Genomic DNA, 15,972 nt, shown 5'->3' with positions numbered 1-15,972 from the left:
TTTGCAGCCTTACTTACCGATGTATCTAAACACATTCCTGCGGAGGGAGCTGGTAGGAACGTTGGGTTGCTCGGTCAATGGCCAGGGTCAACGGCTGCGTGGTGTATTCCGTAAATATGCTCGACTGTGAGGGCGGCACAAGCCGGCGTGAGTAGGTTAAACGTTGAGTTTTATAAGGGCACCACGGGGTGACCAGTCCCTCCCCACCCAGCCCCACCCTCCCCTTCCCACCCCGCCCCTCCCCACCCTCCACTCTCCATCCAGCCCCTCCCATTTTTGGATGGAAGACGGACACAATAATCCCCTGTGGGCTGGTGGAACCAGTTGGTTCCTACCAGTATTAACCTTAGAACTGCCTTTTGTCTTTAGTTTTATGACATTCCCTGCACCTCCGATTAGCATGGTTGGCTACGTACTGTGCAAAAGAAGCTTAACATACATAACTGTTCTCAAATGTTTTTAAGATGTGCCTCGAGAAGCTAAGTTTTGCTGCAGGCAATCAAGACCATAATCCACATTTCATGTGGTAGAATGCTACTGTCGTGTAAAAAAATAACTATACGTTATTTACAACAGAAAACAAATGTGACTTATAAGTCACATAAATACAATTGTATATAAATAAAAGTTGAATATAAGTTCATAAAATGCAACTTTTAATTACTTTTATAAGACAATTGGCAATGTTGGTGAATACCTAACACAACTATTCATCTAGCGCCTTGAGAACGATTGTTTAAGGGCGCTTTATACATTTCAATGATTATTAATCGTGTTAAATATGGTTATTTGTGTTTACGAACCACTATTCTTGAATATATGTTGATGGGAACCAGTATTTCCAACCTCACTCTCCAATGTTCGGACATGTGCTGAGGCAAGGTATGGTTTCAAGGGTTAGTGGAAAAGATGGAGGGTGTGGCTGTGGCACGCCTGTAGATAGTCTGTGCATTTATTCAGTGATGGGACTGGGAAAAAGGTCAAAAACTGGACATTTGACCAGGCCTCAATTGCAGTATGGGTTGTGTGTGCACTTGGGAGTTCAAAATAAGCTACAACCAAAATGCACATTGAGATGTACAATGCCTTGTTTCTTATAATGGGACATTGCAATGCAATTTCAGTATTTAAGTCTAAATGCTAGGAAAGGTGGCTCATCTGGCACACGTGAGATCACACATGCACATCGTCATGTGCATGACACACGTTTAGGCCTACAACATGGCAAGTAGATGGCAGTACAGTAAGCATGTTTTATGATCTTTCTATATAGATTTGTTTTTGGGTAGATTTTTTCATTTAGGTTAAACAGACGCTTCATTAGGTATAGCATCATTAAGATGTTTTACAGTGAACACTCCACACATGGAATGTGTATTTACAGCAGCCTGCCATGAAGGGAAAGCATTCATTTACTACATCCAGACATGTACGTGTGCAGCAGGTATGTGGGGTTGGATGACGACATTGCAAGTGTCCCTCGAATGCCGCGTGACATGCGTTCGTGAAAAAGTGCTTACGTGGAATCGTGCTGTATGAAGCCTAGTTTCTAATAGACATGCATGTTATAAGGCGGGGGGCTACCTAATAAAAATTGGGTATACTTTCATTATTTTAGCCCTGCATTTACAAAATACGTATAAATGTAAAACTTAATGTTATCACAAAAAAACTAATAAACTAAGATTTGAATGACAACTTTTTTGTCAAGATTAAAAAGATTACTACTTACAAAGATTACTTAATAAGGTGTAACTGCAGGGCTTCGTAAACTCTTTCATCGGCTGCTTGCAGTAGCACGCATGATGCACACAATGGCAAATCTAGGGTGGCTACACCCAACACATGACACTGGACGCTGCCACAGCACGGTGACGCCATCAGAAATGTTTTTACTTATCATTTTTATCATTGACATTTTTTTCTTGACAGCGTAAATGTGAACCACATAGCATAAGTGTGAAGTATGTCCCCAAAAGATTAATCCCTCAACTGCGAAATGCCCCAATGGTTATTGCGCATTACGCGAGGGACGCCCGATTTGGCCTTATCCAGCAAACCTCATGAAAGTGCGGCACACAGTGGTGAATCCTGGGATCTTGAACAAGTGTCGTGTTTAAAAACAAGCCTCTGGGTGCAAAATCTATTGAACAAAACAATTACGAATGATGTCAAGTTACTTTGAGGATTGATTTATTTGTTAAGAGGCAACTTTATGCAGTTTGCGAAGACTCAGGTTTGTACAGTATACATTTATGGCTACCAAGCTAACATGCTGTATAGTTTCTTAAGTATAATCTCATATAAAAACTGATGAGTTTTACCTGAAATTCAGGGTTATTAAATTATTTAATAACAAAATAGTAATCAATACGATAAACTACAAAGCAATGACTAATTGTGGCAACTGAATTAGAACTCTGAGCTAGTTAAGCATGTGAAAATATATTTTAATATGTAATACAAATGTTTGAATAATGAAGGGCAGGCTTTTTTGAGGAAATAATTCAACTTCTACATCAATTTATTTCCATTTGTTGTACTTGTCCAACAGAGGGGACATCTCAAAGTGCAACATAATTATTGTATTATTGATCCAAACTTCACAAAACTGAAAATAATACATGTGATTGCCAATCGACAACAAGCCTCAAGCATATAAGAAGCTAGCTTGAACCTATATTCATAGCTCAGCACAAGGCCAAGTGTATGATCAGTGAAAGTGTGTGGAGGGTGTACGATTATTGTGAACATAAATGTTAGTTGAAGCGTTGTCCGAGTGGCCCAGCAGCTGATGACCATTTCAGAGCACTGTGCTAACACTGCTGATAATTCTGTTTGAATCCTGATATAAAACAAGGTCATCAAGTAAACCAAACTGGGAGTCTTAGCCTGGTTAAAAAACAACAACTACGTGAAACACGTCATGTCATTTTTTCCCACAACATTGTCAGAAGGTTATCGGAATGTGTGCTTTTTGCCTCCTGCCTCAGGTCCAATTGTGTGATCATGTTAAAACTGCTGAAGAAATCTCAAAATATAAAAGATTGAGTTGGGGTCCATAGCATAGATATCCGCAAAGACAAATGCAAACTGCATGTGCAAAGCAGGCCATACGACTAACAAAAACACGTTTTAAAAAAATGTATAGAACACATTGTGGAGAAGTAAGCTCGTTTTTATCCATTGTTATATATTACAATTGTTAAAGTTCCCTTTATGGATTTAATACAAAAACATAAAAATCTAATTTCTCAAGCGCCTTTAAGACTTAGGGAGACCCTTCTTGGCAAATACAGATTTTCAAAGTATGTTCTTTTTACTCATCTTGACCATCTCCATAATGAAGACTCGCAGAGAAAATAGCTTGCAACAAAAAGTCTGCAAAATGGATAAACAAATAGGGTAACAATCCAACAGAAGGGTTATACATTGAAGATGCAGAGCACCTTCAATAGTGGCATCTGTATATAATTCCCAATCTCATTCAGTTTGATCCTCCAATTCAGGCATATAAAATGTAGTATGTTTCTTACGATCTTATCTATATGAATTGCAAAACTGTCAATCACCCATATGAATCCAGTCCACAAAACGAATTGTGTTTTAGGTCAGAGTGAATATGTATTTTTTTAAATTTGCATGGTATTAAATTACTGACACTTTTCAAAGTTAGGTTGAATTGCTTTCTGTTGGAGGAGGAAAATGGTGAGGAATGGGGCTGAATGTTGTAAAAATGTTTTATGTGAAAATTTTTGTTACACATTTATTTCTTACACAAGTGTGCTATGGTTTGCACATTGACATACATGTGTCTGTATTGATGCCCATTGAAAACTTCACTTTTACCTATGTTAAAAGCACTAAAACAAAGCTAAATTACAGAAAAATAACAAGAAAAACAATTAAATTCAAGTCACCTCTAAAGGTGGCCTGGTGTTACAGGCAGGCAAGCAGATCATACAGGTAGGAGACCCACATCAATGAGAATATGATGCTAAAACAATACCCAAGTGAGCCAAGTGGATGAAAAGCCCAGCTGAGTCAAGCAATCAGTCTTGCTTCCCAAGAGAGTGAGGTGGTCGGGTCAAAGACCCCAGGCGAGACGGTCAATACAGTAGGTGGACAAGCCCTGAGTGAGTGAGCAGGTGAAAAAATGAGCCAATGTGTCGAGTTGAAACGCTGTGCCCCATGCGGTGTGATGAGACCTTGATGTGCCCCTCTCAGTGTAAATTCTGTGCAATTTGGCACTTTTGGTGCAAAGCACTTTGAGCCAAAATTGGAGGTTAAACTTACCTACACATGTTCACATTCGTGCAAGGAGCAGTGATTAAGGAAACAGAAGTATACTTCCACCCCCAAAAAAATGACATTCAAGATGAGGACATGTTGAAAGTTACTTCGAAGGTATTTAACAAAAGAGGTACATCAATTCTTGACAACATGAGTGTTTCATGTGATGACTGTGGCAGAAGCGAGTGTATGTGTGTAATGGGTGGAGTCGTGGTGTAGTAGATGGCGCACTGCGCTCAGAACTCAGCAACCTGAGTTCAATTCCCGATCATGGCTAAACAGTGGCAAGTGATATCTGAAAAGCTCTTGGGTCTCTCCCCAAGGTCGACTCAGCCTTAAATGAGTACCTGGTGCAGTGTGTCAACATGGGCAAGAGAGACAAAGATGGCTGGCCTTGAGCGATGGCCACGCCACCTCTTTGCATGCTGTAGCGACTGTAATAGGTGCTCACTAAAAGCACTTGCCACAAACAGTGTAAGCGGGCCACAAGGTGGACCTTTGTGTTTGTCTTTTTCATGAGGTGAGACATGGTCACATCTTGGGGATGCTAATGCAGGCAAAAGCACCTCACAGCAGAGTGCATCGCTCCTGGATTCTCTTGGCAAGACTCTTCTTTTTCTTTTTCTTCCCATTGTCCTTGTTGTCTTCCATTTTCCTTGTCCGGATTTCACGCATCAGATCAAAAAACACCTGAAGTGAAGATAAACAGGGATAAAACATTTGAGCGAGATGTTGTGATCTTGAAACGAGTGATGCAGTCTCGCCTAAAACTGACTAATCCAGTTTAAACGGGCTTGGTCAGTGAGCACGGTAGTTATTAATGGTAAGCCAGCTAATCGTGTAAGAACCTCGTAAAGTCCAGATAATTGAGTTAGAACTTCGTGAAGATGCATATATAAAATGCATGATTCCTCTCAATGAACAGGCATTGAATTGTGCATGTGAGAATCGATTGTTTACAATTCACGAAAATCATTTGCTCCACTTCCATATTTGCTCATGGAGTAAGTAAAACTCTATAAACAAGACAAAAAAAAGAAACAATACAAATGAGATAGTGAAAATGAGGCAAAAACATGTATTTGGACTTGTGTCCCTAAATAATACAATCAATCTCGTGCTGGAGGATTAATTATACCTGCGTTGTAATCTGCACAGATGATTCGAGCATTGTTTCATGCTAAGACGCAGCAAAGCACACTGAACTACCATCGAGTGGTACATTGCAGCAATAGTACACTCATGTCTATCCATTTTAATAAATTGGGAGTGAATCTCAAAATAGATAACTTCAGCAATTGCAATGCCTGGGAATTGGTTTTATGACATTAGACATGAAATTGGATAAATTTGGCAACACCTTGGGAAAAGAAATTCCTTTAAATTATTGTTTCCCCATGGAATTCAATAAACAAAGATGCAAAACTGAATTGTATATTAATGGGCGAATCAGGCAATATATGCAATACTTTTTTTAAGTAATACATAGTACCAGGACAATATAAATAAATATCACATCAATATATGATGATCTGGTACCAGGGTTGCCTGTATTACCTAAATTTAAGTAAACGGATTAATATGTATTCATCAGTAACCAATTTCTTTCTGTTACAGCTGACAATTTCTATCCAGACAGCTTTCTTGCTAGTCTCACCAAGTCGTAACACAAGTGCCCAAGTCACCTTGTCGACGTTAGCGCGAGTTTTGGCAGACGTCTCCACGTAGCCAACGCCCCACTGGTCTGCGCGTGCCCGCGCCTCCTCTATGGACACCTGTCGCCGCTCCTCCAGGTCTGACTTGTTCCCCACGAGCAGGAAGGGAATGCTGTCATCTTCCTTCACACGCAGGATCTGTTCGCTGCGCCCGCAAGCACGTAAAATCGGACATTTGGGCTCTATACGAACGTTGATCCTTGGCAGTGTTGACACGATAGGTGGTACGTGTACAAGTTTAGAATAATGCAGTTATTTATATATCGATAGAAAGCCTCACTGTGTTCTAGTACTCGCTCTTAGGAGAGTCTTGCACTGGGATGTCTGGGAAATAACTTTTTTAAGGAGTGGGTTTTGAGATTAACACTAAGATCATTTCTCCAAACTAGCCCCACCATAGGAATGTGGAATATCCTCCACTGGCTCAGGACCACCACTGAAAATGAGCATCATCCCATGCTCATTGGAGCAGGGAGACAATGGTAGCTATTTAGTACTTCTTTAAAAACACTTCCCGTACGCCAATTCCAAAGTGAACGCTGTCTTGTGGATTTGCCTGATAGTGTGTTCAAAGAGGAGTTAAACTTTGGAAATTACAACAGCGGTTGTTTTTCAGATTTGAAACTGGTCTTGAGAATCCCTTTTCACCAACCCCCGTGTGTGTTTGTATGACCACTTCAAGTTACCCAAATCACAACAGACCATGTGCAGCATTTGCATTGAATAACCTAATCAGCAAAATAAATGCACCTTGTCAAAGAGCCTAAGGAGCAATAGGAGACATTTTAATCCATGCTGCCTGGCTGCCGTATTTTATTTACTAAATCGTGTGCCATCCTGCATAGAGTACAATGTTCAGCTCACACCTACATATTTTTGGCACTCAAACAGCTTTGCAGGGGCTGAAATAAATAACTGTGTGTTTCACAAGTATCTATTTGTAGTTTGAGACATCCATATCACCAACACCATCTGCGGATTACCAACTCCAACAAAAATGTGCCAACGCCTATGGATTTCAACACACTGGCTCATGTCAATACCATAGGTGGTGCAAAAGATGAGATACATTTAGCCATTATTAAAATATCATTGTAGTAATGTGTGGTGGAGCATGTAATCCAGCAACTTTGAAGCAGGGTTGGTATATTGTGCTAAAATCATAGTGCATGAGACTTTCATCTGCTGGAGCAACGGGGTGACTGTAAGATCCAGTACAGCAAGTAGGCTCATATTTGGGGGATTTGTTTTTCCAGACACTCCAGTCAACTTATGTAATAAAGCTCACAAATACATTGGCCAAATAGCGCAAGAAAACAACTTCATAAACGTCTTGAAATTTGTATTTCCTGGCTAAAAATATATATTTTATTATTAAATAAATAATTCCCCACAACTATGCTACACTTGATACGAGCTTTTTAATCTCCAGAAAATGAAATTGACACAGTCGGACTCGTTGAGCTTCAGATAACAACAATGAATTCTAAGAATCCTATAGGTACCTTAGTTTGGCTCATGGTAAACTTTAGCATGGTTTGGCGTGTATATTTTCAGCGACTGACCGAATTACACCCTGATTCTAGCATGACATTTGAGCATGTACATGTGCTTGGCATTACACTTTGTCATTACATGCATAGCCTTATCTTTAGCAGCTTCGTGTATGAGTCTGGGTAAGGAACATGCCTTGACCTTCTACGTGACTTTACCGAAAGAACCAAGAAGATGAATCCCTGCAGTCACGAAAGCTTTAAATCGAAATTTGACCTGTCTCCATAAGGCCATATAGGCAACATGGGTCCACTTGTTTCCCATTCAAACATCAGGTCAGAATCATGGTCAAATTGGTCCAATTCTGCGCATAATGCATTGACATTACATTTCAATAGCAACAAGGAAGCATATCATCAAAAATAATCACTGTTCTGGCGGGCAGGAATTTGCGATACTTAGCTAAAATAAGCAGTCGTTTGCTAAGCTAAATACACAATAGAATCCTAGCAAAATCTCTCTCTTGCACACATCTTCCATGGTAGAATCCCTGTTAGAATCCCATTAAAATGTCGATTTGCACATGGGAATAACCCAAAGAAGAATCGGGATTCCTACAGGCACCATCCAGGGTGTAATGCTGGTAATAGAATATGATTCTTGCAGGAATTTCCCAGCCCTAGTACAGACAAGGCAGTTGTAGGCAGTGTCAACATTGCCCTCGTTCAACATAAACAATCAATGACTGTCAAGCAACAGTTACGAGGGACAATTCTTGGCTTGAAAGCCTCAGTGTAGATCTGTGAAAAATGAATAGCATCGGTACCAGTCGAGTTTGCTCCCTCCCTATTATACGAAGACAAGCGTGACATTCGGTTGCATGGACATAATGAAAGTGTCATTGTTGTCTCAACGAATCGCCATGCCTACCATGCCCTGACACAACATCTATGTGAAATAGTATCAACGTATCTTCGTGTTGCTTGGGAAACTGTTTGTGTGGCAATCATGCACAAGGGGTGACAGCACGTACAATCTAATCGCAGTAACAGCTTACAGTGAGTACAATGTGTAAACTTGTTATATAAAACACAGTACAGTATTGACCATGTTCACTCCTGATGCTGAAGGAAATACAGATCCACATATTATTTGCAATTAAAGTTTAAAATAGGAAATAGATATCGTTAGTTAATTAAAGTGGGCATTTACCCACTTTAATTTGCATCTGCATCAATCTCCGTACGAGGTAAATTACTTGGTTCACTGATGAAGGGATCATATATTTATACAGTACTTATGTTGAACTTCTTTCGCAACGTACGTAGCCAACTGTGCTAATCAGAGGTGTGATTGTTTTGTACATGACTTAAACCATTCCGAACTTGAGGCTAAACCTGATCTGTGAGTGAAATTAAGAAAGTTCTGGAGTGCCATTTTGGAGGCCAAAATTCTAGAACTTAGTGTTCAGATTCTTTGGGTCTTTCGGTAAAGTCACGTAGATAGGTTCAAATTAATACAAATAAACCAAAAACTACGACGTTTCGATCACAACACAAGCTACGTGACTTTACCGACTTTACTGAAAGACCCAAAGAATATGACTTCCTGCAGTCACGAAAGCTTTAAGTCAAGATTTAGTGTTCAGATTTTTCTAGGTTTAGGCACAGACTCAACCATGTGTGATACAAATGTAGCTTCATAGCCCTTCTAGAACATCAATATAACACATCTTAGACACAGACATCATCTTAATATATATTACGTTATGACTCGATTCAACAGAAAATAAAGTATACTCTTTGAACAGGCAAGTACATTTTGCTTGAAAAGTTGCGTATATAAAAAACACCCAATGCTCAGTCATTAAAACATGGAAGAGAGGTGTGGGGGTTGGGTAGGGGCTTTAATTTGGGCTACCCACCGGAGATCAGCGGTGCCAGCAAACGACTCGTGCTCACAGATGGAGAAGGCGCAGAGGAAGCCCTCGCCGCTGCGGAAGTAGTTGTCTCGGATCGCAGCGTAATCTTCCTGCCCAGCCGTGTCCAGGATGTCGATCTGCACCTCCTCGCCATCCAGCACCACCTTCTTGCGGTAGCTGTCGGCCTTGGTGGGTTCGTAATCCTCCACAAACTGCACACCTCGCACACGTGAGTGTTTTCGTGCCGGCAAGTCTAGGTTCCAGCACAGCATAAAGCAAGATAATACGTTGCTCTTCTCCATTATCCTCTGCCTTTCGATGTTAATTCTTGCCCATGCTGTCGTAAGTTTCTTCGCTCCTTTTGCTGTACTATGAACCTCCTTCATCCAGAAAAAATAAAACGTTCTCCGTGGGTAAAAAAACAAATCTGTAAGTCACTCCCCCCCTTTCACTGATCACAACCGCCTCCCTTCTAAATAACCCCATCCTTATAGAGTATCTTGTGACAAATGCCCAAATGTATATACTTTACAAATCCGAATTAGTAATTTAAGTGATAAAGGTATAATCATAAAAGCGTGTACATGCTTCATGAGCATTTAGTTTTTTTTTCCTGCCATAATACAGGTTTTTGGGGTTAGATCGCATAAATATATACATGTGTCTTCAAACCAGCCACCACCCGATACATTCAAGGACCAGTTTCTGTTAGGACAATCACTCCTGACACTCCTCCAAGCAGTGAAGCCATAAAACAAGTGGTGCTCTATTTACAAATCCCAATGGGCTAAGTCAACCCTAACAAGGTTGTGAATTCACAGTCATGCTCTTGTGAGGTGTGTTCAACTGACTAAGCTACCCTACATCATGAAGTGATGAGACTCATAAGTTAATAAATATTTCACCACTAGCAATTAAGTATGTGCCCCATGAATGGTGTGAGGATTCGGGTTACAAGCATTCCATATTTACTTGTGCATAGAATTAGATTGTATTTTATTTGTTGAAGTGGGTAAGAAACATTCAGTTACAGCAGCATATAAATCATATTGCAAACACTGAGAAGCAAACACATTCAAGTCAAGCACGATTTAAGTAGTACTCTACTACAATGTTTCTTGTAATATATATATTCTTTATTTAGCCAAGCAAGAGCCTGGATAAAATAAATACATTTTACTCAAAAGTGAAATAAAGTTAAGCAGCATTTAAAATTGTATCTGAACATAGTCACATATTATGACTTTAAATCTGCAACTTTCTGATTTTGTTGGACACATTGCCAGTGCCACACAACCAGAAGCCCATAACATTATCAAGGGTCATCATATTCTTTCAATCGGCACTAGAGTCATACATGAATGGAAGAGAGTAAATGGGGGCATCACCTCGTCGTACATGAATTGCAGCGTGAGTGCAGACTTGCCCACGCCACCGCTTCCTACCATGATCACCTTGTGCAGTGCCAGCGAGTTCTGGCCTTTGCCCTTGTTGGCTGCCATGTTGACCTGCACCGCCGATCACGCACGCCAGTGTGATGCATTCACAAACTGAAACATAATAAACAAATTAAAAATAAAAGTGTCTCCATGCTCAACTTCACCAGGGGATCGTGAAACAGTGGTGTAAATCCCACATTCGCATGGTGGGGTCGGTTATAGCCATAAGACAAGCACCGTTGACTTCCCACCAGTGGTGCAGCCTCACAAGAAGATCCTTATTATGATTGTTAGAATTGTTTACCCAGGAAATCCTGAGTCTCAAGGCTGTTTCAGTAGGATTCTGCCAAGTTTTGTTGCTGAGCAGGCAATGTTGCTATGTCTAATCCCAATTGAGTAGTTTGTAGGTCATTTTTCAGCATTGGGATATTTCGCCAATATCAGTTACATTGTATGAAAGGAAAGCGGAGAACCGAGATGAAACCCATACAGAACAGAGAAGTGAGAACATACAAATTTCACGCAAAAAGGTGCCAGTGTCATACACTTAACCCAGGCCCTTCTTGCTGGAAGCCACAAGTGTTACCAATGTGGCACACCCTGGTGCACGTGTTGTTGACCATGGAGAAATGATGGGCTGAGTTGACCCGAACTGGAATATACGGTAAACTCACATGCTCACTGTTATGAGGCCAGTGTTTATAAATGACCGATCCAGCCCAGCTGATAAAATAATGAAAATCATCAAGATAGGACATCAAAAAGTAAATACGATTGTGCTCAATCAGGAGTAAGGAGTTAGATTGCAATGATTTCATTTAAAAATACACCCAGGTTATTCAAGTATATTGCATGTCAAATACAGTATTTAATTTCCGTAAGACAAGTCTGCTAATTGAAATAAGGCAATGATTGGCATTTCACCTAAAACATACAAAGTAATGTAGGTTGTTTTTGAGAATAATCTTATGAACATGTTTTTGTCAGTATTTTAGTTTCCATCCACATGCAAAATACACAAAAACTGCCTAAATATTCAAATTTAGGACCCTCCTTGAAAATTTGTTGTAATGGGTAACAATTTTCACAATAAATAAGGGACTGTTTTAAACTATATATTTTTGTTATCATATACGAGAATAGTAGATAATTTTTCACAAATATAGGAATAAACATAAGTTTTAAAAGTGGCAAATATGTTCATATCTTAAAACTAATATCATTGTCATTTCTGAAAATAACACTGCATGTGCATGTTCAAGTATATATTCACGCTTACGATGTAATAACTTAGAGCTTGTGCACAGAAAAAACTAAAATTGCACAAGGGATGTTTGCACATCTAGCCTCTTTACAATTAACATCCATGAAAGCTGAAGAATATCACAAACATCCTGTCATTAAGCAACTATCTGTTGCATGTACCAGTGTTGTATTTTGCAACATACTAGGAGGCAGTGTTTGCTCACATTGACATCTGTGGGAAAGACAATTTATTGACACACCCTGATGTATGCACCGTCATTTTGAGCCTGGTGCTTTGAGTAACAGCATGATATTTTGAACCGGTCTGACAAGGCATTGGTTATGCCATCTACTCTTCCTGCTGTGCAATTTAAAAAATGTGGCCCGTCAAATAAGACCCTGAATAATTTCAAAATGTATCACACACGGCTTACGCAACCACACCACTCAATGCCACTGGCCAATAAATATTCTTAAACCAGGTGAGCATCAATTTACACTCATTACTTGAGCAACTTGATTCACAGAGGAACATGAGCTATTGTGTACAATTAAGTTATGAATAATTTGAAATAGAGAATTATGGAACCATGCCAATGGCACACAATAACCTATTCTTCCGAATGATGATGATATTTAATGTGCCAAGGTCCCAAAAAAAGATAATACATGAAAGTGATGTTGTGCAGTCAGTAAACTGTATCGGCCTTTTTTTACGACAGGAAAATAATGTTACAGTACTGTAGTATGAGATGAGAAATTACCACGCCATTATTAAAGGCTCAGTGAACCTCGAGAACTGACCAAATTAATATAACTCTACTACAAAAGAAATACCAAGTCTTGGTATTTTACTCGTTTTTTTACTTATGCGGGTTGAGTATCCAGGATGAGAACGACATACAAGTCTAAATATTTTCCATGTTTGCTTCCCAGGAGGCGGAAAAAGGTTCGGCTACGATTTTGGCGCTGTTTACATTCTCATAAACATGGTAAATGTTTCTTTTACAAAGGTTTTTTTTACAGTGACAAAGTAATTTTTTCAAGTGGTTAGTAGCATACTGCAGTTTTTACTCCCAGGTCTTCCTTGAAAAAGAACTACAGTGCCAAAATTATTCTACTTACTATGAAGGAACAATTTCTTAAAACGCTGTAACCATTTGACCATCAGACAAGACTTGTGTCCTGCTTCAGGAAAATGGGAAAAAATATAGCAACACTGAAGTGAAAATACTTATAGTACAAGCCTTGTGGCAATGGGATCATCCAATTTCCATGAAATGGAAGCCACCCCACAGAACCACACAAGGTACTGCAGAAAAATGCAGTCTCCAAGTTGTTTTCTAAGGATTTCATTCACCTCACAATTATATTCCGTAAGTGGTAAAAAGGCTGCACACCTGTGACACTGCTTTGGAGGTGGGGTTAGTGATCATGCAAACAGCACCATGTGTGCGAGATACTCAACCAGCTGGGCTACATTATGGTCAGTGGATGACGGTATACAAAGTTTGGGTCTCAGGGATGTTTCCCAGTTAAATTTAGGCTACTTTATTGGTAGAAGATATTTTTTTATTTTAATGTACATCATTATTTGCATTCATATGCATACACTGTACTACACATGCATAGTACGAAACTGCAGTGTTCATACAAATTTACATGAAATACAGTGGTGTAAACAGAATCAATGATGGGCCATTGTGTCTTAGATTCATACTGTATTATAATTCTCAAGTTTAACGTAGAGCCGATTGATGAACATGTTAAATAAAAAACCCCAACAATTTCACGACACTCGCGATTTTTTGTTCAAAGATCACAGACAGATATGTGTTTTCCTACTTTGTGTGCATGAACATAAAGTAGCACAAATAACGTAAATCGGTTCGAAGGTCCTCTGGGCCAATGTGATAATTGCTTATACTGTATACTGCACCGTACCTCCTATATTAATCCTGTGGATCACGTCTCGGGGCAGCAAGGTCCAGAAACGCTGAGGCAGAAGAGACCACGAGGTCCGAAGACCCAAAGGCTATAAGGGACCCTTTAAATTCAGGGCATGAGTCTCCAAGGCTCTAAACCCCCCAAGACAATACAACCAATACACCAGGGGGGCATACAACTTGGGCAGAGACTTAAAAACCCAAGGCGCAAGATCCAGACTCAAATATCTCAAGAAGCTAAATGCCCAAAAACTACTATGACATTACAATCCCATATTAGATTGCTAAGCTTAGGGTAATTAAGCTTTTGCAGCAGAAACTGGTCATCACAGATATTTCAGCAAAAAGTGCAATGCACCTCCGATTAGCAGAGTTAGCTACGCCCGGTGCAAAATAAGTTCAAGATACAGTACATACAATACAGTACACGATTGAGCAATCAATATTGTAGAGTAGTTACAATTAATTAGAGTATAGTGCACTGTAGTACTGTAAGTGTGTACAGTATGGTCAGTACAGAGATTTACAGTCAGTATATATGGATGCAATTACCAGCGAAACGTCGTACATTGTAAATGTTGTGGTTTCACGCTTCAACACACCGGTGGGCTAAAGTAGTGAACTATTTGTCTTTTGTCAACGTGACACTTTTTTACTGATTGGCCGTGTCGGGTGGTGGAGGGTTACGACACATCTATAAATAACGCGATCTAAACCCAAAAACGTTATGAGTATATACGACTCGGTGTGGAGCTCATTACAATGCTGGTATTTCAGTACAGGTGAGCACATATACTCCCGGAGGAGCGATACCCATTACACATTACATAACAATAAGCACAGCATTCATAATGTACAAGTTAAAGGTACGGTCACGGCCAGTAAAACCAAGTCTGCACAGTGTTATCAGATAACACGGTACCAGAATACCCTTTATAAACGGTGCTCCAAATAGCCAATCAACAGAGGTGGGACAAAGTCATTGTTATGCAAGTCCAAGTCGAGTCGCAAGTCATCAAATTCATGACTCGAGTCTGACTCGAGTCCAAGTCACATGACTCGAGTCCACATCTCATAGGTGGGACAAAGTCATTGTTATGCAAGTCCAAGTCGAGTCGCAAGTCATCAAATTCATGACTCGAGTCCAAGTCACATGACTCGAGTCCACACCTCTGCCAATCAATCATCACAACAACGCAGGCATTCCAGTACAATCACTGACCATAACAACGTGCAGTCAATGCAGTCCACGGACGTGTTACACAGTACGTACTGTAGCGTGTAGGCACGCACGTGGGCAGCGAGGCCTCTCCCACGCTTCCCTCCTAGCAGTACGAATAGCAGCAGCAGTGCTTCATCCTAACAGTACGAATAGCAGCAGCAGTACTTACGGCTAAGAGTACGAATCGAGAAGAAGGCGCTGCGGGTACGAAAGGCCCGCGAAGTGCGAGCGCGACGGGCAAGGCCTCTTGGTTGCGGGCGTTATGGGGAGGAGCAGAGCGTCTGGGTGTTTTGGGGGAGGAGCGAAATGGAGGGGCGGGGCCTGTAGGTACATAAGGGGGGCGAATGTGGGGGAGGGGCTGACCTTGTGGGTGTGAGGGGCGACTGTGGGGGGGGAGCTTGTGGTTGTGAGGGGGAGGGGCGAATGTCGGGGGGTTGGAGCCAGTGTGTGCGAGGGTTAAATGGGCGTTGAGTGATTGGATGGGAGGTCTAATGGGGGGGGGGGGGTGAATATCTTGACTTAAAGCTTTCGTGACTGCAGGAATTCATATTCTTTGGGTCTTTCGGTAAAGCCACGTAGATAGAAAACATTATTTTTAATTTTATTTTTTTGTTATTTCTACGTGGCTTTAACCGAAATACCCAAATAATATGCTGTGCGAATGGTGATGGGACAGTTTGTGGACAGAGTGGAAGAG

At 40.5% G+C, this 15,972-nt stretch overlaps 1 protein-coding gene across 3 annotated transcripts; it reads right to left on the bottom strand.

The window, feature by feature from the left end:
- Positions 1-715: 715 nt before the first annotated feature.
- Positions 716-15,561, bottom strand: LOC144955784 (ras-related protein Ral-A). 3 transcript variants are annotated; one of them, XM_078885953.1, is made up of 5 exons: positions 15,445-15,561; positions 10,869-10,931; positions 9,427-9,635; positions 5,979-6,153; positions 716-4,983 (listed from the first exon to the last, which is right to left on the bottom strand). In XM_078885953.1, the coding sequence occupies exons 2-5, from the start codon at positions 10,923-10,925 to the stop codon at positions 4,861-4,863; spliced, it is 564 nt and encodes a 187-aa protein (XP_078742079.1). In that variant the 5' UTR covers positions 10,926-10,931; positions 15,445-15,561; the 3' UTR covers positions 716-4,860. The 3 variants fall into 3 exon arrangements, with proteins under 3 accessions (XP_078742079.1, XP_078742069.1, XP_078742088.1); XM_078885943.1 differs by having other exon boundaries at positions 717-4,983; positions 10,812-10,931; positions 15,327-15,549; XM_078885962.1 differs by having other exon boundaries at positions 718-4,983; positions 10,812-10,931; positions 15,445-15,544.
- Positions 15,562-15,972: the final 411 nt, after the last annotated feature.

Source organism: Lampetra fluviatilis, chromosome 1 (genome assembly GCF_964198595.1).
Source record: "Lampetra fluviatilis chromosome 1, kcLamFluv1.1, whole genome shotgun sequence".
Taxonomy (NCBI): Eukaryota; Metazoa; Chordata; class Hyperoartia; order Petromyzontiformes; family Petromyzontidae; genus Lampetra; species Lampetra fluviatilis.
This window is presented reverse-complemented; position numbering and strand designations above follow the sequence as displayed.

Bases quoted from the DNA above. Each gene is read 5' to 3' on its own strand.
- LOC144955784 (XM_078885943.1), bottom strand. From the start codon at position 10,925: ATGGCAGCCAACAAGGGCAAAGGCCAGAACTCGCTGGCACTGCACAAG. The intron at 6,154-9,426 runs GTGGGTAGCCCA...TTGCGGGCGCAG, and splicing joins GCTGGCACCGCTGATCTCCG to CGAACAGATCCTGCGTGTGA. The intron at 4,984-5,978 runs GTGACTTGGGCA...TCTTCACTTCAG, and splicing joins CTCGCGCTAACGTCGACAAG to GTGTTTTTTGATCTGATGCG.